General features: G+C 38.3%; 1 protein-coding gene across 2 annotated transcripts in view; it reads right to left on the bottom strand.

The window, feature by feature from the left end:
* The window catches only part of PXDN (peroxidasin), an 81,637-nt gene extending 58,437 nt beyond the window's left edge, over positions 1 to 23,200 (bottom strand). The window contains exon 1 of one of the 2 annotated variants that reach the window (XM_056487907.1): positions 22,892 to 23,200. In XM_056487907.1, the coding sequence (XP_056343882.1) occupies positions 22,892 to 23,112 (221 nt within the window). In that variant the 5' untranslated portion in view covers positions 23,113 to 23,200. The remainder of the gene's footprint in view (positions 1 to 22,891) is intronic. The other variant, XM_056487908.1, reaches the window with a different exon arrangement.
* Between the last annotated feature and the right edge of the window lie 686 nt (positions 23,201 to 23,886).

The raw sequence follows: 23,886 nt of genomic DNA, 5'->3' as shown, positions 1-23,886 counted from the left end.
TGAATATTGAGTTTTTTTCAAAAGTGTCAAACTACCATTACAACTAGCAATATTTAGCTCCTAAAAACCTCTCTTTTTTAGATATAAAATAATATACATTAATCCATTGTATGCATTAGTTTAAGGGGTGTGGTATATACTATTCATATATCTCTGTAAACTAAGCATTCAACTTCTAGTGAAAAAGATATGCAAGACTAGTTATTGATGTGAAAGATTGCATCAAACAGAATTGGCAGAAATCAGATTCAGAAGAAGAAAAAAAACAAAACAAAAAATCTTTAGTCACTACAGTCATACCATCATAGAAAAAAAACAAAACCAAAAACAAACCCAAGTTTAAAATGTCATTCCCCCATGGCACAGACATCATATCCAGCTTATGACAACAGAATGATTTCAGAGAACAGAAGAGCTCAGAGCAAAATCCCAAAAGCAATTGGAAGCATCCCCTTGGAGAGTGAATGGCAGGAATGAGGACTGTGTTACACCAAAAAATGAGTATGGCTAGCACAAGCAGGCCACTATGGAGCAGATCTTCAAAGGCATTTTGTGTTGCTGAAATAATGTGTGGTCAATCAGCATGATGATGTTTCTTGACCCTTTTTTTCTGACTAGTTCCAGCCCAACAGTGCCACATGACTTTCACTCACAAAAGCCTGTTCCCTGCCCATTCAATTCTCCTTCACCTTTTATCTGCTCCCCATTTCACTCTCCCAGACTGACATATCCTGGCTGGATGCTGTGCTTTGGGGCAGGGCGAGCCTGACCCCCACTGACCAGCCAGAGTGACCCAGGAGGTTAAAACAGCAGATTGAGGGAAACCCCTTAGTCATTGACTCTCATTTTCCCCCTCCTAATCTCTAAATAGTCAGTGAAACAGCCAGTAAAAGAAACACAAACACCTGTGACAATGGCATTGAATTTCAGGGTATGTAGCAATCCAAAGTTAAATGTCACGCATTTGATTTTTGAAATAAAAATATAATACACCAAATTCAGATTGTCTCTTTTATTACTATGTGTTTCAAAGTGAAAACATTTACTTCTTAAAACTGTAGCTAGACAACATAATTCAAGTTGAAAAATCCACTTGAGTGCACAGGCTTCCACAGAAGCTGAGCCCATCATTTTGAATAGCACAAGCCAAACCTGTCCATGATAGGCAGTACAGGGAATGCTCTCAGGTGACTCTCCTGGCTGGGCTCAGGAGCTCTGCTCTGTGCTAATCCACAGAGCACGACCAGAAACGCTCAGCAGAGTGCCAGGCGTGGGCCAGGAACAAGAGCAGGAGCTCCATCCAGCCCCTGGATGGATGCCCTTGGGATTCACATTCCAGCACCTCGGAATGGTGCTCCCAGGGCCCTGCACACAGCCAGGGGCACACACACTTGCTTTGCAGGCTTCCTTTGTGCTGCTGCCTGGGAAGATCTGTACCACCCAGATGTATGGCATATAAATAAATGCAATATTTGTATCTGTTTCATTTTCTGTCACAAAGCAAATGGGAAATGTGCTGCAGACACTTTTTGTCTGGATGAAAATGAATCCTGTTTTTAATAAATTCTTTATTTGAACTAACTGCATTCACTTGCCTCTCCTCCCTACACTGCCCATTATTAACTATTTCCAATTTAGCATTGAAAATTAACTTTTAATGAAGTGAAAATTTTTAAGTATATGAAAATTAAAAAACATTACTGTCCCATAAGATCCAATGCTTCTGTGGCACGTCCTGGCACTGCAGGATATTCTTCAAAGCTTGCACTGACAGTGTGCAGTAATGAGGATTTTTCTGTTAAAACATCCTGATTGGGGCATATGAATTCATTGCAAGCTTACAAAATATCACTTTATAAAAGCTAAAGACCCTAATAAATATTTGGAACATGACAGTCACACAGGGTACACAGCAAACAGCACAATATTGACATTAAACATCAACCAACTTCAACGAAGAATTAATTAAAGGAGTTTCATACCCCTCTGTTTGAAATACAGGGATATCTTTGAGAGAAGAGATTGTTTTTACTTAGTTCAAACCATGCACTGAACATAAAATTGTAACTTTTTATATAAAGTGTCTAAAGTGAAGTTTTCTTTATTTTTTTTTCCTAGTTATTGCAAATCAATATACAGGGCAGAAAGGTATGGATTTTAATTCCATTCATTTTATAAAAGGTTAGAATTCATGTATTCTGATAATATAATTTCAGATCCCTTTTTGCATATACTTGAATTTTAAGGATTCTGTTGCTTCATCAAATTCAGAAAAATCATTAACCATTCTAAGTCAAATGGATTTAAAGTAAGGTTGTGAAAAACATATTTTGTGCTCTCATCACACACTTCAAAATGCATCCACCTGAGGATCAGATTGTGGATACTCAACACCAGAACTGGTCACTCCCAGTCATCACTCCACCAATGATAACCTATTGATCTCAAATAATCAGCAGCTATTACAAAAAGTATCATCCTAAGCAGGACAAAGGTGAAAATTCCTTATAAAGAACTGCTGGAGCAGCAGCAGGAAGGACACCAGGGCTTCTCCTCTGCTTGATCCACCCCAGCCAAGTACTTTTCATCTGTGCCTCAGGACTGGGCATCCTGTGACTTACTAGGGCTTGGAGGATGTCCCCAAGATCCCTCCATTGCTAGAGAGGGTATATTAAAAATGGCTTTCATTTTCTTCAATTTTAATCTGTGTCAGAAAAGAAATTGTCATGATACATATTAAGATCTTCAATTAAAAAATTAAACCCAAAATTTAGCATGTTATGCTACTTCTTCTTTCATAGACATATTTCTCTCTATAGATACACATAATTAGCCAATTGTAATATGGCTATAGAAACACAGTATTAAGTGATGATGTAATTAAAAACATTTATCCTGGGAGATATTGTATATATATAAAGCATAACATCAGGGCATTCACAAAAAACTCATTCTGCATGTCACAGAAATGAGACAAAGAGATTTCAAATCTAGTATCACAACTACAAGTTGTGCAAAAGAAAGATTTTAAGCACAACATGTAATTTCATTTTCTGTTTATACCTCTCCCAATACTGAAAAAGATAAACGCAAAACTAGACTTTTGATCCTATTTCCTTCTGACATTAAAGAACAAACTTGTTATTGTTTTCACTGTTAAGGCTTAGGAGGACACACAGCTGCTCTAACCAAGCACTCATTAGCTGTACTGACACCAACCAACTCTGCAACATGAAGATATTTCATACTTTTTAGTTAGACCTACTATTTCATATCACCTGGACTTCCCCATTTCAGAAGATCCCTTTAATAATTTGTTAATCTCTTGAGCATTTGTTGCAAAGCTTTTCTAGTACAAAAATGAAAATATCCTCTATCTTTGCTGAATAACACTAAATACAAACAACAGAACAAACTGAACACCAAACTGCACCTACAGTTGTTATATTTGTTCTTGGGACTACTGACCAGCATATTGCTCCCAGGTATCATAAAGATCACATTCACACATTCATGTTAAGGAACACTACATGAAAAGGAGAGGAAGTAAAACAAAAATAATTTTTAAAATATCCCATATCCTAGAAGTGTCTCCAAAACCAGTATCTGTAAATACAGAATAAAGCAAATGCATCAGATTTACCACTTCAAACTAGAACAATGTATTTAAACTGAAGTTTCAAAGGGCTACACTTTTTTTAGTCTCTGATTTCATACTTTAAATTGAAAATACTTGTGTATCTGTCAGCTTTGTACAAAGGCAATTTGCATGAAACCAACTTAGTCATATCTGTTTCAAATGCCATACTGATGCATTAATAACTTTTATTATCAGTCTTCACTTAAAAGCAAAATATTAAAGCATTTACCAAGGAAACCAAATCCTGATTTTTATTAGCAGTGAAGATAAGTATCTCATTACCTTGTTTCAAGGTAATTAACCAGTATTTCAGCATTGATTTAAGACAGGAATTAACTATTTCCTCAGCTAAGCAAAATCACCACGGCAGCAAAATGGAAAAACCTGAAAGAACACTACAGTCTTAAGTATTTTTAAAATGGACAGATTTTCAAATGTCCAACCTCTGCTGCAAAGGTAGATGCTTTTAAAAGGTCCAGTGAAAACTATTTAAAGCTAAAGCTCTTCCTCTAGAAATGACTGTAAAGTCTATGGTCATATAATCTTCATTACTTTAATCTGACAAATTAAAAGGAGATAGTGGCAGAAATAATACCAGCTCCTTTAAAATTATTTATCATTGTCCTAACTTTCTGATATTGAGGGATATAAATAGTCTGAAAAAGATGCTTGTGTGAAATGCAGTGGACTCATTCATCTGTAAAGTGCTGATTGAATGAATGAAATGCTCATTGGCAACAAGTGACAAAATGGAAAAACAACTCCTTCTGCTGTGTGATAGATACTGAATCTGGAAAAAAGGTGCAGACTAGCTAATCTCATTTTCCTTAAAAAAAAAGGAGCAATTTAATAGACAAACCTTAAATTTGTAGATCTATTAGATTTATTAGGTTAAATCAATAATGTAAGCTAATGAATTAGGTTAAATCAATAATGTAAGCTAAATCAATAATGTAAGCTAAATCAATAGTGTAAAGTGCATCATGTTTAGCACTTTTCCAATGTGTTCATAAGGTAGGAATTGTCATACCCAGATGATTTTACCATTGCTAAATCCAAAAGAACAAAATAAGACAATTTTTTTCTAACCATTGCAGATTAATTACTACCCAGCAGAAATAACCTATATCTTGAACACCAAACTTCTATATTTCTCAATACAGAACAAAAGATCTGCAAATGCCAGCTAGACTACATTGCTCATGTCTACTTTATTCTTACTTTTTTTTTTATTCAAGGTCATCCCAGCAGGAAATGAAAAACAGCCATCAGCATAGTAAAAACATTCAAACAGAGCAGAGCATGAAAAGTGCACAAAGGAGGTTATATAATCAAGTCACTGGAGTAACTGGATGATGTCAATGGCACTTTAATGCTGCTTTAACTACTGCCCTGTAAAAAAATGTGTCACTTGTTTGAGAAAACAAAGACACAGCCACCACTTTAAAAAAATGAAACCCAACCCTATTTGCAGTAATCATCTCTGTTAGCAGTGCAACATTTGCTAGAATACTACAGGAACCAAGAATTTTTCTTTTTGCCTTCTTTTCAGATTTACCCCTAGAGCTTCGTTTACAAACAAATTTATATAATTCTTCTCTTTTTCTTGGCAATTCGTTTTCTGGATTAATCTTCCCCAGCTAATTATTACATACAATATGGAATTTTCTCTAATTTATATTGGGACATTTTTATTATCTGTACATCAGCATGCAGCATATTAAAAAAGCCACTGCATTTTGAGATGGGAAATTAAAACATTATTCTTACATGGTGAGGGGGTATCATAGTGAATAATACTCAGCATACTATAATTTCAGTAACAAAAGAAAATGGTTGGACCACAAAAATATTGAAATCTGTGATCAGGATGAAGAACATTTGATCATAAACCCATGCTTCAGAAAATAGAAATAATGAAGTCTAGATGATATATCAATTATCTAATTAAAATAATATCTGATTTGCACAAACATGTAAGATTTGTTGACAGGAACTTTGAGTTCACATGTCTTAAAAACTCTTTTATCAGCTACAGCTTTGGTGACTGAAGAACTTATGATATATACTTCTCCAAGAGCTAAGGATTTGTTTTAACTAACAATTATTTTGCCACTACAGTTGAAAGAAAAACATTTAATTGTTAATTCAATGAAATGCAATACAGTATTGTCTTACTAAGTCTTTAGATCCCTTTGCTGCCCTTGTTGCCAATATTTCTAACCAGCCATTAAAAGTGCCATTAAAAGGACTCAAGTAGGATTTGCTGGTCCAAAGTTTTAGATCTGTAGGCTTAATTGTCAAAAATTATACATGGAAATTTTATCATGGTGAGATTGTGGCTCTTTGTCTCATCCACTTTCAAAGTCCTCCAAAATTCATCCACTACAGAAATTATTTCAAAATTAGAAATTCTATTTTATAATGGTTTATAATTCTCACGCTATCTTAAAAAAAACCACAACAAAACACCAAAACAAAATCAAACCCACACAACCAAACCCCCCTCCTTTTAACAGCATGGATAGAATTCAAAGAGATGCAATTGCTGTTTCTGCAGTCAGAGAAATTACAAGAAAAGGCAAAATCTGTCTTTATTTCTCTCAGGGGGATCTATTGCTAAAAGCAAACAATGAAAAGGCTGTTGACAGCACAGCCATATGTTTTATTACTGATTATTTTTCACAGAAATAACCTTGAGAAAGGGCAAAAATTTTGTCCTGTGTTTGTGCTATGCCCAATAAAACAGAGCAGAACAGTTGTGACTACATTGCTGTACTAACAAATCTGAGATAGTAAAGGTCTTGGATCAAACTAATAGTTGGCACAGTCTATGTAAAGAGCTGTGATACACTGAAATATTTTAGAGCACTAGTGACAGTTGGAGATGTAATCTTTTCTTGTTTTCCTTTTTAATATTTAAGAATATGCAGTTTCAGCTGAACTTTTGAATTAAAAAGTTTCTCCTCTATAGCAGGCTAAAGAAGACACCAAAATAGGAAGCTGACTAGTTAATGGTTTAGCATGGACCATTGAAACAAATGCACTAGTTTTGTTTGCTTTTAAAGTTGGCAGTCCTGTGAATTCCTACTGTGAAAAGCCCACAGAAGTTCTGCTGTTAGGCTATAGCATAAGTCATAAATCATAAATTAGTCTTATTTTCCTCCCATATACCATTCTGTAAAATACTAAAATACTGTTTCTGCACTTCTCTGTCTCACAGGAATGCCTAATTCTAAACTCTATTCCCATGAATTACTGATATTCTCAGAGCAAAGAACTGAGAGCCAGAAAGAAACATTATCATCCCTGACCTCTTACACAAGATAAGTAATACAAAAGAGAAATTCCTGTCTTAAGGAAATTATTGCTGTCAGAGCTGAGCCATACCTTTGAGAAATACATAAAATTGTGATTCAAGACCATTAATCAAGCAAAACCTAATGACTTGCTAGTCATTCTAGTATAAACTATATTCACTGTTAAAAATGGGATAGTCTCATCCTCTTTCCAAACTTCATATTTGTTTTCAGTTTCTGCTCAGCAGAAACAAACACCTTTAAGTGAGAAATAGACCATTTTTCTTTAAATAATACAAACACTGAAGTTCATGGATTTTTTTTTTCAGCAATTCTTGAAAGATTTAAAATTAAATAAATCATACAACTTTAAATAGGGACGGGTAGGAAAAAATACTCACAACTCTGATTTTGTTCTGTAGCGGATTAGCTCTTTCTCTCTTTACTTTCAGGAAAATGGATGCAATTAGTGTGCATATTTATAGCTGAAAACCAACACAGAATAATCACCTGTGTTTTACCAGAGTGCCTTAAGCTCCCTTCTAACTCTGACACATCAGCACCCAGCTGGGCACCCCTTATGCTGGGCAAGCATCAGTGCAGGTTGAGCACCAAAGACCTTGCATCTGAAAACGGGTGAGAGTCAGGGCTCTGGATGAGTGCACAAACTGGACAGATAAAATAATGAGCCAGTATGCAAGTGTGGTTTCCCCATCACTGCAGTTTTAGGAACTTCTTTCCTCAGGGCAGGCAGCCTCATTGATGCAGTGCATGTGAGCTTGTATTACATTTATTATGCCAATAAATAACATCCAGCATCTTAAATGCCACTGACCTTACTAAAGAATGCACATTTTGTCTCCTTCAATCCAAAAAGAAGTTCTACAATACAAGACCAACATCAAGCCAAAGGATGTGGATAATTGAAGGAATTACTGCATCTAAAAATAACATCTAAATTTAACTCAAAAGCTTTTATTCATTGTAAATCTGTGTCACTCTTCCCCCTACACTAGGCAGATTTTGTTGGAATATATTTCCAACTTTTTTGTACTTCCCACTTGTTTCCAATAGTGATAGGTATATTAGATTCCAATAGACTTAGAGGTGTTAGAATTTGTATGGGTATATGGATATATTATAAATTATATCATTTATATGGGTAGTTCTTCTTGTAGAATACTGAGGTTTCAGACAAAGCAACAGCTCTTCCTTCCACTTCATGGAAAATCCCAGGTCACCTCAATGAAACAGCTGCAACTCTTGGAATGGAATTTTCTGCTTCCTGAGGTTAACAACAGGCTGCAAGAGCAGATAAGTCAGCTACTTTCTGACTCTGTTTCCAGCTTCTCCTGCCCCTGGCAAAGAAAACTCAAGAGGAACAGGAGTCTCAGGACTCTTCTGATATTTATCTCCCCATTCCTCAGGAGGGGAGACAGCCTCAAGGCAGGCAACTGGGCGTTCCTGTCCCTTGGGACAAGTTGTTTTCTTCCTATGAAGAGTAATGCAAGTGGCTCCTAGAAGATAGTCAACCTTAAAGAGCCAAATTTAATGATATTCAGAAAAGGAAATGTCTGGGAACAGGTTATTGCTCCCCTTTTCTTCTTATGTCATATCCATCCTCATGCAGATATCAAAATTATAAACAAAAAGCAGTTTTGGAGTTACTACTCATTAAGGAACAGGTTACCTTACAGAATCAAGAGAATAATAAAAGCATTATGCTTTATACATTTTAATTACATTCCATAGCTTGATTCAACCAATACCCATCATCTCTTACCTTACATTGCAAAAGTAGAACTGAATTAAGCAATACTAGCCTACAACTTCTTCCCTTGGTCATTTTTCTTCTTTCTCTACATTCTCTACATTCTTCTAAATTAAATTGATTGGCCATCTTAAAAAAAAATACTTTGGAAAACTGGATTGCAGAAAATTATGGATGTAGCTGAAATTTCCAAGTAAATCTTACTAGTCTTGTGTGTTTGTCAGTATTTTAAAGTTCCTGTGGCCTCAGGATATCACATTTATTTTGCATTGCCATGCACCTTGTCACAGCAGCTCTAAAACTGGCACCATTGAGTCAACAATCAATCAGAAAGCACTCTTCTGAATCTCTCTGTAATTATTCCATCCTATTGACACAATACTGAAGATACCAGAAAAACATATGAAACATCTGCAGACAGAAAAATGTTTTTACACATTTCCATGTTGATCATAATGCAAAAAAGGAAATTTCTGAATAAAATTGAAGGCAATTCTATCCTTCTTCAGTCTTCACAGTGTAATGCCATTATAAAGTTAGAATTAAATCTGATTTTTCTACTTTGAACACGTTTCAACTTACATTCTTGCTTTTATTACCCCACACAAACCAGCCACACCCAGGCCATATAAATGCCATTTGGACCCACAAGGAGAGCAGCCATGCTGCCCAGTAGCACAAAATAGCAAATGGGGATTCTCAAGGGGTCTTTCCTCAGCTCAAACATAAAAAGCAACACTTTCAACCTAGTGTGTATGTAAAAAAAAATATAAAGTTCAAGCATTTGATTACTCTTGCCAAAGTAGAATGAAAAAAACCAGAATTATCTCTAAAATTTTAAATTAAGTACAAACCTGCCTTTAAGAAATATCAGATGGTTTAAAATACCCACATAATAAATACCTAGCATAGTGACTCAATAGTGGGGACATTAATTATAAATGAATTTGTGCCAGTTAAACTCTTAGACATTTCTGAGGTAGAACATCTGCTCTGGCAGTGGCCCAGGGAAGCAGAGAGCAGGGGCTGGTGGCACTCACATCCCTGGCAAGCCTGGCAGGAAAGGAAAGTGGAAGGGGGCTTCTTCTCAAGAAGGGACACTCAGAGCTCCCTGTCTGCCCAAAGCTGCCCTTCAAGCTGTGCCACAGACCCAGTATTTTATGTATTTTATTTTATGGTGTTCTCTGAGGGCAGGTCCTGTCTGGTGATGCCCCAGGGGCAGGTCAGCAGGTTTGCTCAGGATGCAGCTCCTGCTCCTTCTCCTCTCAGACATCCCAAAACCAGGGAAATGATTCCGAGTTAAACCAATGTTCTCCCCTGGCTTATTTTCAGCTCACTCTGAGAACTAATGACAACCACAGGCAGGACTGAGCAACTACTGCTGGCCAAAAGAAAGCCAAGAACCCCTCACAGGCTGTTTCTGAGTTGTTGTTTGTTTGTTTTTTTTTTTTTTTTTTTGTTTTTGTTTTAGTGCAAAGGGGTACAATTTCTGTTTTGTAAATTAAAAAGGAAAATTGGAGGAAAAAAAAGATGTATACATTAGCATTAATATACAAAATAGACTAGCTACTTAAATACATTAGACTTACTATTTTCTTTTAATATGCAATCTAAGTTTTTAAAAAAGGTTACTATCTGTAGCCAAATATTTTTTTTCAATCTTAGTTTCAATAAGCAGACATATCTACCAATTAATTTCCAGCTTTGGATAAAATATTCTTACAATGTTTCTACTACTGAAAAACACATATCTACATGACTTGAAAATGTATAAATTAGTTGTATTCCACTTGACTAAGAGGACTGCTATGTCATATATTTGGCCTAAAGGCCTATGAAAAAATTCTTCCCAAGAAATATTAATCACCAAATTTTAAGTTCAAGTGCAAAAGAATCCTGTGAACCCACAGTTAAACTTCATCATTGCTCTAAGAGTGGTCAGAAGTACAAATATATCCTGATCCAAAGGCATACAAGCACCAATTTATGGCTGGGATTTCCACAAATACTTAAGACACTTCAAGAACTGAAGAGGCTGAAGACTGCAAGCCACAAACCCAGCACTCAGCACTTAAGTAAAAAATTTCAACTGGTAAAGTTTCCTCAGGCATCAGATCTTGTGCTACTCCAGTATTGCTGTGGCTGAAATCTCTCCTGAGAGATTAAACACATTCTCTGGAGGGACAAGCCCTTCCCATGCCCAACCACACAGCTAAAGATAAACCTGAACAGAATGAACATTTTATTTTCTGCCCACTGAAGCTCCATCACTATGCAGATAAAACCAACAGATTTACATAATGAAAGAGACACCAGTCAAGAAAAAAAAACAAAACAAAACGAAGCACACCCCAAAATTTAAATCCCCAAAGGCACTCAACAAGATTTACAAATTCTGATGCTATCACAAATTTCTTGCATGTGGGTCCACATGTTAAAACCAATTTATTTTATGGGTCATCATGTCAATTATCTCCAAAATTCAGAGTTAATAAAATAAGATAAATTAATTCCACTTGAATCATAACCTTCTTTTAAAAACAAATTTTTGTTTACACAAAAGTCCAGAAGATTGATTACTGAAAAATGAAATATTCTTTCAGAGAAATACAGATAGTTTCTGAAGTGAAGTCAGCCTGCAAAAGCCAGTAAGTATATAAAAGTAATTTAACAAACCAACCAACAAAACAAGATACAAATTTTGTCAAAACATGAGAGACAGGTACTTATTCTATTCCAGCACTATTAAACAACAGTTCCTTGTGGATATTCAGAGGGAAAAAGAAGTATATTAAAGGTAATGAAGGTAATTCCTCATCTAAGGAATCTGGGTAGCACAGATATTACTGTGGGAATTCAAAATTTTACCAATAATTGAAAAGACAAAACTAGTTTGAATTCAACTTGATATTGTTAAATGGTGAGTACAGAACCACAGCTAGTTCTTATTTATTTCTCTGATGAATAAGGAATTACAAACACATACCATGGTGTTATAAAACTGGCCTACCTAATACACCTGAGCACACAAGTCACTTGCCTACCTCTCATATCTAAGTGTTGTTCACCTTGCAACTTCATCAAAACCAGAAAATGTCCCCTGAAAATGTACCCTGAGGTGTTTGGCAATCCCACAAATTTCTCTAAAAGACAAATCTATCTTACACCTATCAATGGAATATATCTTCTATGTATCTTACATAGATATATATCTATATATCTTCTATACAGATATGACCACTAAAAAGGTTAACATTGAAGGCTGGTTTATTTTGTTGGGTTTTGTTAAACAAACTTTGCTTTCAGCCAATTAATTATTGTTCAGTTGGAAACCCTTTAATGATTCCCAGACTCTTTTAACATATTTTTTCTCTTTCCAAATCTTATATTCAATTATTCCCATGCGAGATGCATCCAAAATGTTTAAGTAAATAAAGGATGTCAAAAAGAAAACATCTACTCCATAAAGTACACAAAGTTGACATTGTATAAAACATCCAAGAAAATACTCATATCACAATGGAGGATTAGAGAATTTGCTGGCTAAGTTTTCAAAATTGTTGGTTACTGAATCAAGAAAAATGCTTCAACTTGTATCAACATTTTAGAAATTTCAAATGATTTAGATTATTGAGAGAGGACTCAGAAAAAAATTTAATATCCTGAGTTTTAAAAATTGGTTTAAATAAATTATAAATATTACCATACTAAGAAAGGCATTTATTGACTTTAATAATTGTCTGGTAGCCATTATTTACACGCCTGACAACTAAGTCTCCAATCCACAAATTAACATGCTTTAGCTATACATAAAAGCCCAACTAGGAAACATTTTAATTGATTTTACCCCCTACATAGATGCTATTGCATTTACTTAAGCTTTTCCCAGGGCAATAAAATTAAACCAGGAAGTGAATGTCTTGAATCTGGCCAGAGCAAGCCACCAACTCACAAAATCAAATTGCTCTCACTGCTCTTACAGCTCTGCTGTTTTCTTTGCCTGATACAAGGCTCTCCTTTTACTGGCACTTTAATTCAATTACCTGGGCCTTTTTTGTTAGAGACTGAGAACCTTACCAAAGTCAAAGCTCTGAATTTTCTCATTCAGTGTATGTCTGTAATAAATAAATAAATACCACCATCTCTTAAATTTCTTGGAGAGTTTATCAAAATGCCATCAAACCAAAACTTCTTTCTTGAACCCAAATTAGCTATTGTCCCAAAGAGTACAAAATATTCCTTAAAAGGTATCCTGCTTTGATAGACTATGTAGTTTTTAATATAGATATGTCACACCATCATTCTGCTGCCCTAGCTTTTTACTTGATCTAGGCAGACAATGTAATGTGGCATTTATTTGTATTTGAGTTTTGAATGGCCCACTAGAGTTGTCTGTGTACCAGAACACTCATTCACCCACATATTTTTCAAAATATTTCGGAAATATTGGGAAAAAATGTTCTCTCTTCTCTCTATTCAAACATGACAAGACAACAATATAAAGATTTGAATATTGGTGACTGATTTTATCTGATTATCATGATAATCTATCATTAAATAGAAGCCACCACAAGGCAGTAATTCATCTGCACTGAATTTCATGCTGTCCCAATCACGATGCTCACACTGCTTAGAGATAAGTCAAGGACTCAAGGACTCATTTATTCTTTATTTTTTCTGCAGCTGAGGAAACCAGCAGCAAAAGGGGTAATAAAATGCCATTAAATCCAGTCTGGCTAACACAGTGCAAAGAACTTAACAGTTAGCAGTCATCAGCCTGTTTACCAAAAGCAGTCATCAGTGAAGGTAACGCTGTGTACCAAGTCATATTTTTCCTTTTTCAGACCAGCCAGGCAATGAGCATGTTGTAATAAGTGATTTAAGGGGAAAGAATGTTGAAAGAAAATGTTTCCGAAAGATACAGGGAGTGGCAATTGGAAAGAGAATAAAAAATCTGAAAGTTACAACAACAGATCACAACAAAAAAGGGAGCAGTGTCACAGGCAGTAAAACTAATTTAGAGTTAAACACATTTGCTCATTGTTTTTCTTAGTAAAACTTAAAAACAAGTCAGAAAAAAATGAAGAGAGAACAGTACATTGCACAAAACTTCACACTTTTTATTCCACAAACTATCACATGGTTTCAAGAAACTCTGCCAGCCACTGCACAAACTCTTCAATGTCCTAATCCTTGCATATCTTTGTAAATACAGATTAAACAAAATGTCATGAAGATGAGAGACCACATTAATCTCTCCTTCGTGTGACTTTCTCAAGATTTTGAGACCTTTGTTATTTGTAGTAAACATTCAATTTTCTGTTTAAAAGAATCACTTGAGTCTCATTAGCAGCAGAAATAATTCCATACCAAAAAGAAATCAAATTTGGCAGCCTGATAAGCAAAGGAAGGAAAAGGAAATATTTGAGTTCTGTTCCAGCTCATTCAGCTCTCATTGCACCATCTCTATGGATTCTCTTGAAACCCTGCCCACATTTGCAATAAGAAAGCCTTTAAAGTTATTTTTGTTTTGGTTTGGGTTTTTTTTTAATTGAATCCAAATGGAAAAAAATGATAAAGACATTTTAGCTCAGTTGTTTCCCTATATATATCTATCTGTATATATACATGCATTATGTACAGCATGTGTATATATAAACATACAGACACACACATATACACAAGTATTTAAAATACTAACTTCTTTTTTATTTAAAATACTAACTTCTTTTTATACATAAATGTCACCAAAAAGACAAAAAACTATAAATGTTTAGATTGTGTGATACAGATTTTAAATGTCACCTTTATAAATGGATCTTTTCTGTAAGTGAAGTCTTATCTTATAAGGATGTGAACACTTTGGTTTGCTGGAAAGAGACTCAGCAAATGTCCCTGTCCAGGAATAATCAGAAGCCTGGGGATTACTCATTTATACAAAACTATGTGTAAGTTCTGCAAGATGAGATCTGGACTGTACAAAATATTTAATCACAAAATACTGTCAACAAACTACAATAAGTTTTGAAAGTCTCAGAAATTTGAATCCAAAAAGAAATAATTGAAAAAATACCATATTAAAACATGAATCAAGATGGATTAAAATTGGGTTTTCAGTTGTTCATAATACAATTGGAGTCTCAAAACATTAATCTAGCTTTTTCATTTTACCCATTCACAGAGTAAAATGTTCCTGTAAAGGCCATTTTGTAATTAAAAAAACAAAATAATATGCAATTTTAAACATAATGCACTACATCTCTTCTTCTTTATTTATTTCCCAAATAACTGTCTGCTATTTTTTCATGTCATAATAGCAATATCGATTTCTTCTATTGTATTATGTTGGTTTCTTTCTGCAGTTTTCCTCTCTCTTCATGCCAAGCTCTGTTCTTTACTTGCCATATTTCCAAGTTTTCTGCTGGACTTTCAACCTTTCAATTTAAACTTAGCTTACTTACAAGGCAATCCATAAGCATATGTGACAAGCCTAACATTTATTTAACACCTAAATGACAAGGTTTTCTGCAGGATAATGACATCCCCATGTGTCACCTCTTAATGAGCACTGACCTCACCTGGGAGAGAAATCAGTAGGGGCTACTCAGAAAGTGGAGGAGGTTAGAATATTTATTAATCATATTTTTCTCTTAGGCATGTGTTTACCACAGTTTTAGGTGAGACACTCATCTCCCTGAGTTTCAGATCCAGACCCTCCTGATGATGTAAGGACAGGCATCTCCCTGCTGTTTTTCCACCAGCTGCCTTTGGGAAATAGGAGAGACAGAATATATTTACTCATGACCAAGCATCCATTTCCTACTCTTTCCAATACGTAATCCCATGTTTGTCTCTGCTGCACTTATTCACTGTCCCTCACGCCCCTAAATTCCCCAAAGTAATGCTGAAAATTCATTTAACTTATTTTTTAATCATGTTGTTTGGGAAAATTGAGTAACAATAGAGACACTGAAGCTCTCTGTTAAACAGAATCAGAAAGCTGGAAAAATGTTTAAGACTGAGATTTTGAACTGGGGATGTAGACAACAATACAAAGCAATCCACTGAGCTGTATAATCCTTATAGCTTTCTAAAAACATTTTAGTAGAACAAACAAAAAAGTCTTGTGCTGACAACAATCCAAACTCCCAAAGCTTTGGGAATTAGAAGACAATCTTTTAAAACAGCTATAAAGCAAATATCCCACAGTCTAGATGAGCATATGAGGAGATGTATGCAGTAAATGAGAAGTTTTGTAGTTGGGAAGGGTCATCAGTAGAGTTTCACAGAGAGCTGTGCTAAGTTCAGCATTGTTCAGTTTCTTCCTAAATGGAAGAGAGATGAACCACAGCAAGAACAAAATTTTGCTTATGATACTCATCTATTTTAATAAAGGCTGCCTAGGACAGCAAAAAGACCTGTTGACAGTCCATGAATGGCTATTAAAATGCAGACCTAATGCATGTATTAATACAAAATAATGTATATAGAGAAAATCAAACCTCACAAATGAAATGTCAGGCCTAGAAGTGAACACTACTACTTACAGACAAGATCTTAAGCTACCCTTGATTAGTCCATGAAACCTCATACCAGATTTGTCTATACAAATACTGGGCAAAGTCACAATTCCCTCACCTCAAACACAGCAGAGTGGGGAAGCAACAGTCCAGATGATGAGAGATTAATACCAACCTTTCACTGAGAAGACTCCAATTTTAAAAAGAAACAAATGGAGAACTTAGGATCAAAGATCACAAAATCATGTCTGGCATTGGAATGATAGAGAGGGATCAAGTACTCACTGCCTCTCCCAACAGAAGAAATGGGGAACACTAAGTGAAGTTAGCAACTTCCAGGCTTCAAACAGAGGAGAGCAATTTCCACCATGTAGTTTGTGTAGTACTCCTTGCCACTGAAAGTTATAATGCAACTTAACAGCTAAAGTAGTTGAAAAAAAGAGGTTAAACAATATGTAGAGATCCATCAAGATCTACATACAATGTGTAGATCTTGATGGATCCCCAAAAATCCATATCTGCAAATTATTATAGGTATAAGCAACTACATGCTGCTCTATACTCTACATGTTCATGAGCTGTGCTTTCCATTAACCTCTAAAAACAGATATTTGACTCAAAATAGTTTGAGTTTACTTATTAAAGCTATCTTTCTGTAAATAAACACATACTTATCATTTCAGCAGTCAAATGTTAAGTATTTACTGCTCAAAAATACATCTTAGTAAAACAAGATGAAAACAAGAAAGGGTATTTATTCACTGTAATATATGACAATGTATTCCTCTGATGACAGTGTGTTAAGCATACAGTAAGCTGCTTGGTGACAGTGATGGATATGATATTGTTCCATATGTTTTCCCATTCTTCAGCAAAGAATTTGATGAGGGCTAACATACTGCTGAGATGACAAAAATATCTTCCCACCAGTGAATCCAGTGAGTCAAAGAGAAGACTGGTCTGGGCTTTCTGTTGCAGCCCTCAGCAGCTTTGCCTCTCGTCTCCCAGTAAATGTCAAACACTATCAGTGCTGTGCCCTGCTGCCCCCTGCTAATGACCAAACACATTCTGCAAGCTCTGCAAATGTCTCCTTAACACACTCATGCCTTGGTCCTGCTCATCCCATCAGCAGCACAACCAGACTGCCTGGAATGGCTTCAGCAGGCTTTACATCCTGCACACCCTCCACAGCTGCTTTCTGGGGAGGACTGGTATCTCCTGCAATATCCACTTGATTTTCTGGGTGGGACTCAGGATGGGGCTCAATAGTGAGAAAATGCTCTCCTTTTAGAAACAATTTAAGTATTTTGAAAGTTGTTTTTTTTAATCTCTTATGACTCCCTTGCCTGCTCTTTGCAAGTAGTTTCTTCCTTTCGAAAATTCTATGAAAACATTCTTGTCTGAAATACTTTAAACTTCAGTTTAGACGAATAAATATCAGCATCTAGATACAGACATTTAATCTCCTTTTATTGTCAACAGAAGTCTAGTCAACACTCCTAGGCTGGAGAAGGCACAAATAAATTAATAAACTGCCTAAAAGTAGTCAATTAATTCAGGTGTCTGACCAGTGGTGCCTGCTGTTGATTTAGATGTCCTAGGCTGAGTGCAAGCAGCTACGACACAGCCCCAATAGGGGCCTAACTGAGGTTAGAAATTGTTATTTCAAATAAAGGTGTCCCCTTTTGAGTGAGCTGAGTTCTGCTCCAGGCACTGTGAACTGTACTGGCTGAGCTGCTACTTGTTAGAAGGGAAATTCACAAACCAAATACAGATATATATATGGAGACTTACATGTAGGTGTTTTAATCTCATATTGAATTCTTTACTTGTTCAAAAAACTTCTATGAAGGAAGAGGTAAGACAATTTTTATTGAAATAATCTTGTGCTTTATTCCCTGTTCTGTGTCATTCAAGCAAACCATCACTGGCACCTACTGCAGTTTGCAGCCCAGCCAGGAGTGGCAATAGCTGTGTCAGTATCAAGTTGATTTCAAATCCTTCAAATAAATCTTCAGTATCTGTGCTCCATTCTTTAACATTAAGTATGTACAAATCCCTGCATCTTGAATAAAATCTTCTGGTGTGTTACCTCTTGACTAACTCCTACATGCAAATTGATGTTCATCCTTGAAGTTATCAAGTTTACTCACAGTCCACATTTGAGACTTCAATCTTTCACCCTTCACAGTGATGAGGTGTGTTTATTTCATATTGCCTTAATTTTAATCTATTGGATTTTTTTCTAAAAAGATTTCAAAGATCTAATCAAACACAAGGGCTTAGTATTTTTCAGATGAAAATGGGATGGCTGTTTGCTGGCTGAAAAATACATCATTTCAAATATCAGATCTGCAAACAGCATGCAATAAGATTTCTGCTATGACAGCTCAGAGACTCCTGCACTGACAGTCTCCATACACATCACCCATTTCATTTTCCTAAATGCCTCTGCTAAGAGGTATAATGTTAGCACAAATCAACAATGAAATGAGAAATATCATTACATTTCCATCACCCCTACCTCTTTAGTTATTCATATATTCTCCAAATAGATTTGTGATTTGTGTAATTTACTGTTGTGTTTTTTTTACTGGTATTATGACAGACACTCTTGAGAAGCCTCAATAATGGTTTTCACTGGCATTATGAACATGCATTAGATTCCACCAAAAGTTCTTACTGAGAGATTAAAACAATGCACGTACTTCTTACTCAGCTGTCTAGAAAGTCACCATAGAATTAAACAACTAACACTTCCCCCTTTCCCTTTGACATGTACAGTACAAACCAGAAATTAAAATACATTGATAAATGAGTAAACAAAAAAGTACACACCCTAAACTACCCAATGTTGTGCATATGTTAGAATAATGTAACTAAAGCAGTAACAAGCAACACAGACTGTTGCCTTCAATTTCATTTCAGAGCCTTCAAAAGCTGTTCAGAGGGAATGGCTGCAACTTAAGAAGTCCTATAAAGGTTTATCATTTAAAATTACACTCATATGTTGAAAAGGTGTTGTATGCATAGCAGACATGCAGGTGACCCAAAGTAACAACCACAGAGCAAATGCAGAATGACTTATTTAAAAATTAAATCTTCTCCTCAATAATTTTCATGTCATTCTCAGTGCAAATCAAGTCCACTTTCTTTCATGACAGCTATTTTTGCAAATTTTTACCTTTTCTGCTATTAACAGAAAATCAGCTTCTTTTCTTGTTCAGTCTGTTAGACTCAAGTGCAGTGAATACAATTTTGTTTGTACAGCTAGTAAGAAATAAGAGAGCAATGAGTTGCTGCCAAGAAAAACTGTGAACAAATTTCAGTATTGGTCTGAGTGTGTGTAGCTAGTCCTGTAGACAAGTTTGGATTTGGATTGTGTTTAGATACAAATAGTAACATATTGATTCAATATTCAAAGGTCTCCTGTCAGAATTATCAACACCACATACCAGAAATTGCTCCAGAACACAGAAATCCCCTAAAAAGTATAAACCAGGATACAATTATGGGAGGAGGAGACAGCAAGAGGGGATATCCAGAATTTTAGGCTCCTCAACTGTTTAAATGGTTTAATATAAATACATTTCAGCAATTTCTGTGCATATAAGCACTCTATATTTAGTCAGAGATGAAATTTCCATGATTGTATTTACAGCATTAAGCAGCTTTTCAAACCATTTTGTACATGAGTCTCCACTTTCAAGGGAAGTCAGCACAGGACTGGGATGCTGACCCTAGTCCAATAAAGAGCCCAGGTAACAATCTCATTTTGGGTGAAACCTCATGCTTATGCAAGGCTCTATGAGCTCTTTCAAAGCTGGAAGAATCCACCCTGCAGAAGCAATCTAAACCACGGATCCCAGCCTGCAGCAGGGAAGGGGAAGTGCCAGAAAGTGGGAGAAGCAAGGGAGAGTGAGAAAATGTACAGCCAGAAGTAGCACTGGCAAGGTCAGCAACGAGTAATGTTATGAACAGTTTTCAAAAGAGAGTCTGAGATTAGGAGTAGACATTTTTGATATGTGGGGGAAAACACTTGGCTGCACCATTGGTCTGGGCCCCATGCTGTTTTAATCCATGTAACAAACTGTAAAGTAGAGCAAAGTCAACTCAGCTTCTAAATGGGGCATATTTCAGAACCAGTACTCAGCAAAATACTTATAAATGAGGAAAAACTTAAGGCAATATTTTTTTACAAAATTACTTTATATAGTCAATCTATATTGTAAGTAAGAAATAAAACAGATGAGAATAGGGAATTTATCAATGCCAGTAGAAATGAACTTAACCCATCAGCAATACACAGGAAATCCTGCAGGATTTCCTAGATTTTTGTTTTAAAGGGGAAGGTGATTGTTTTAAATTAATTTATTATTTTTAATTATCTAACTATCAACACCACTACTAAAGAAAATACATATATATATGTATAAGAACTCAAACTGCCTATCTTCTGACCCAGCTCCTTTCCATTCACAGCCATTCAGCAGAACTGTAGCAGGAGTCACTGAGTATCTAGAGATGTAATCCTGCCTATTTTATTTCTAATAGTTCAATAGTCAGTTGTCCAGAAAGGATAATACCCATACTAGATGACAAACAAGGTCACCACTAGGTTTTGAAGAATGTTGGTCATCCGCAGGCATATTTTGAAAATGTCCATTCTTTGTCAGCTGAAAGCATATTTTTAACTTCTTTTGCATGACTTCTGTAGCATGGCAGCTCGCATTATACCAGACTGATAATTCAGATTTGGGATACTAGACAACCTGATATATTAGTGGGGTTAGACGAGCATAATGCTTGCATTGTTCACACATTCTCCTCTGACTCACTGCAAGATTATAAATACCCACCGTAAGGGGAGCTCCACCCTGGCGAGGTTTAATCTAATATTTTCTGCTGTTGCAGACCCTTCTACCTCTAAGATGAAAACAAGCATTAAGACTTGACTTCACACACTAAGGCTTTTTTGTTTGCTTGCTTGTTTTTTGTTTGTTTGTTTGGGGTTTTTTTGTTTTGTTTTGTTTTTTTTTGGGTTGGGGGTGTTGGGGTTTGGTTTTTTGGTTTTGTTTTTTTTTTTTTTTCCCCCCATTTAGATGATTCACAAAACTAGCTTTACACGGTTTCCTGTAATCTCAAGGCAGAAGGTGCTCTGTAAATGTACTTTGTTTCAAATGTAAGAAACATTAACCACCCACTTCCTGTGCTGTTCCCTAAAAGGTTTACAAGTACTGCAGGACTAATCCCATTCTGCCAAAAGCCTGCACTTCTTGCCAAAGAGGGACTCAGTTAACGCTAAATGACTGTACTCTTCACATTAAATAACACTTGGAAGCTGAAACACAGCAAGGCTTTATAGACCCCTTTTGAAAATATCTGACAAATTTATGACAGGAGGCCCCGCAGAAAATTCCCAGGGCCAAGCTCTGCTCAGCTTCCTCGGCTGCATGTGTGTAAGGAAAGGGCAGGGCTGGTGCCAAGAGCTTTCTGAGCCCAAGTAACATATAAGCAGGTCAGTGGAACAAATCCGTTCCTCTTAGTACGCCACGAAACAAAATAGCGTGTGATGTTCGTTTGGAGCTTTGCCTTTACTGCAGGGCAATGTGCCTGGAAAGGTAACTGCTACAGTCAAATCAACGTGAACTAAATGTCAATCCTTGTCAATACTGAAATTCATACCAATGCAATCCCACCCAAAACACTGACCAGAGGAACGGCAGGGCACTTCAGCCGACACATTTGTCCCTGAACTAAAAACCTGGTTCTTAACTAATGCTCGCAAATCTCTGTAGGAATCTGAGCCGGGTTAGTTTTCAGCAAGCCCAGAGTTTGGGTCCCGGTTTGCCCGTACATCCCCAACATGTCTAAGAATCGAGCAGAAAGTGCCACCTATGTTCCTGTCGATCCCCCTGCCGCCTGAATAGGCTTTTAAACAGGATACTAAGGATGTACTGAAATCCTTCTAGGGACGACTAAGCTGGGACACAACGCCCGCAAGCTAATCAGAACATCCACCGCAGAACCGGGGGCACCGCTCCAAACACCGGCCCCGCTGCGACAGCGCCGGAGCCCCGGGCAGGAGCTGGAGCCGGGCAGGAGCTGGAGCCGGGCAGGGGAGCCGGAGCCGGGCAGGGGAGCCGGAGCCGGGCAGGGGAGCCGGAGCCGGGCAGGAGCTGAAGCCGGGCAGGGGAGCCGGAGCCCCAGAGCCGGAGCCGGGCAGGGGAGCCGGAGCCGGGCAGGAGCAGGAGCCAGGCAGGAACCCTGGAGCCTGAGCCCCGGGCAGGAGAGCCGGAGCCGGGCAGGAGCTGGAGCCAGGCAGGAACCCTGGAGCCGGAGCCCCGGGCAGGAGAGCCGGAGCCCCGGGCAGGAGAGCCGGAGCCGGGCAGGAGGCCCGGAGCCGGAGCGCGGGGCCGGGCGGGCAGCGGGACCGGCGCTGAGCGCAGCCCCGGGCAGCGCAGGGGCGCCCGGGCCCCTCGGGCAGAGCCACCGCCGCGGGTCCGGCCCCCTCCCCCGACCGCAGACAAAGAGCCGAGGCTCCGCCGCCACCCACCCCAGCGCCTCCAGCCCAGGTATCCATCCCCTCCTCCGCCTTCCCTCCCTCCGCCCCCCTGGCTGCCCCGGGCCGCCGCGCAGCCCCTGCGAGCCGGGCACTCACAGGATGGTGGTCTGGGGGGACACGGCGGGCACGCTCTCCAGCATCAGATGCATGCAGCGCACGGTGGTGCGGAAGCAGAGGCAGCGGCTGGGGCACCAGACGCTCCCGCGCTGCGGCGGCGGCTGCGCGGCCGCGGGGGGGAAGAGCCGCCCGCCGCGGAGCAGCAGCAGCAGCAGCAGCAGGCAGAGCCCGGGGGCGGCCGCCGCTTCGCGCCGGGCCATGGCCGCGGGGCGAGGAAGAGGAGCAAGAGGAGAGCGGCTCCTGCGGATCCGCGTCGCGCCCGCTGCGCTGCCGGCCGCGGCTGCCGCTCGGGTCGGCGGCGGGGCGATCCCGGAGGAGGGGACGGCGGCGGGCCCGCCCCGCCCGGCCCGGGGATGGGCGCTCGGCCCGCGGGGCTCCGCGCCGCCCTCCGCACGCAGCGGGTCGGAACCCAGAGCCCGAGGGCACCCCCGGAGCGGGACGGCAGCCTGTACCTCGGAGAGGAGAGAGAGAGGGCAAAATGGGGGGAGTGCACGGGGGAAAGAAGGGGTAAGGAGAGGAAAGGAGAACAGAAAGCATAGAGAAAAAATGAGCACAAACAGATCAGGGAAAGAGAAACCCTTGTGGGAGGAAACAACAAGTCAATTTCCATTTCTGCCCTGCTTTGAAAACCCACACACACAACCCTTGGACTGCCCCCTGTGTGTCCTGAAACTTTGCCTTCTGAGCCAGGACAATCTGTTGGATTTGCCCTCAATGACTTTCTGGGGGTGGTTTTGGGTAGGTGGGTGCGCAGGCAAGAAGGTATAAGAGGACCCACTAGAATATCACGTAGAAGAGTAATGGTTGCAGCCGCAGTTCCCACGATCTTAACACTTTCTCAAAACAAATCTTGCCTGAAAACAAAAAACTAGATTGCCTTTGAGATTTCTAACATTTCCTTAAATTCTTATTCTTATGTGATATCAGTCAGTCCTAAAGCAGATCAATACCTTATCTCCAACCCTTTGCCTATC

Source organism: Oenanthe melanoleuca, chromosome 3 (assembly GCF_029582105.1).
Source record: "Oenanthe melanoleuca isolate GR-GAL-2019-014 chromosome 3, OMel1.0, whole genome shotgun sequence".
Lineage (NCBI taxonomy): Eukaryota > Metazoa > Chordata > Aves > Passeriformes > Muscicapidae > Oenanthe > Oenanthe melanoleuca.
Note: the sequence above shows the minus strand (reverse complement) of the source record. Positions and strands in the feature narration are given on the sequence as shown.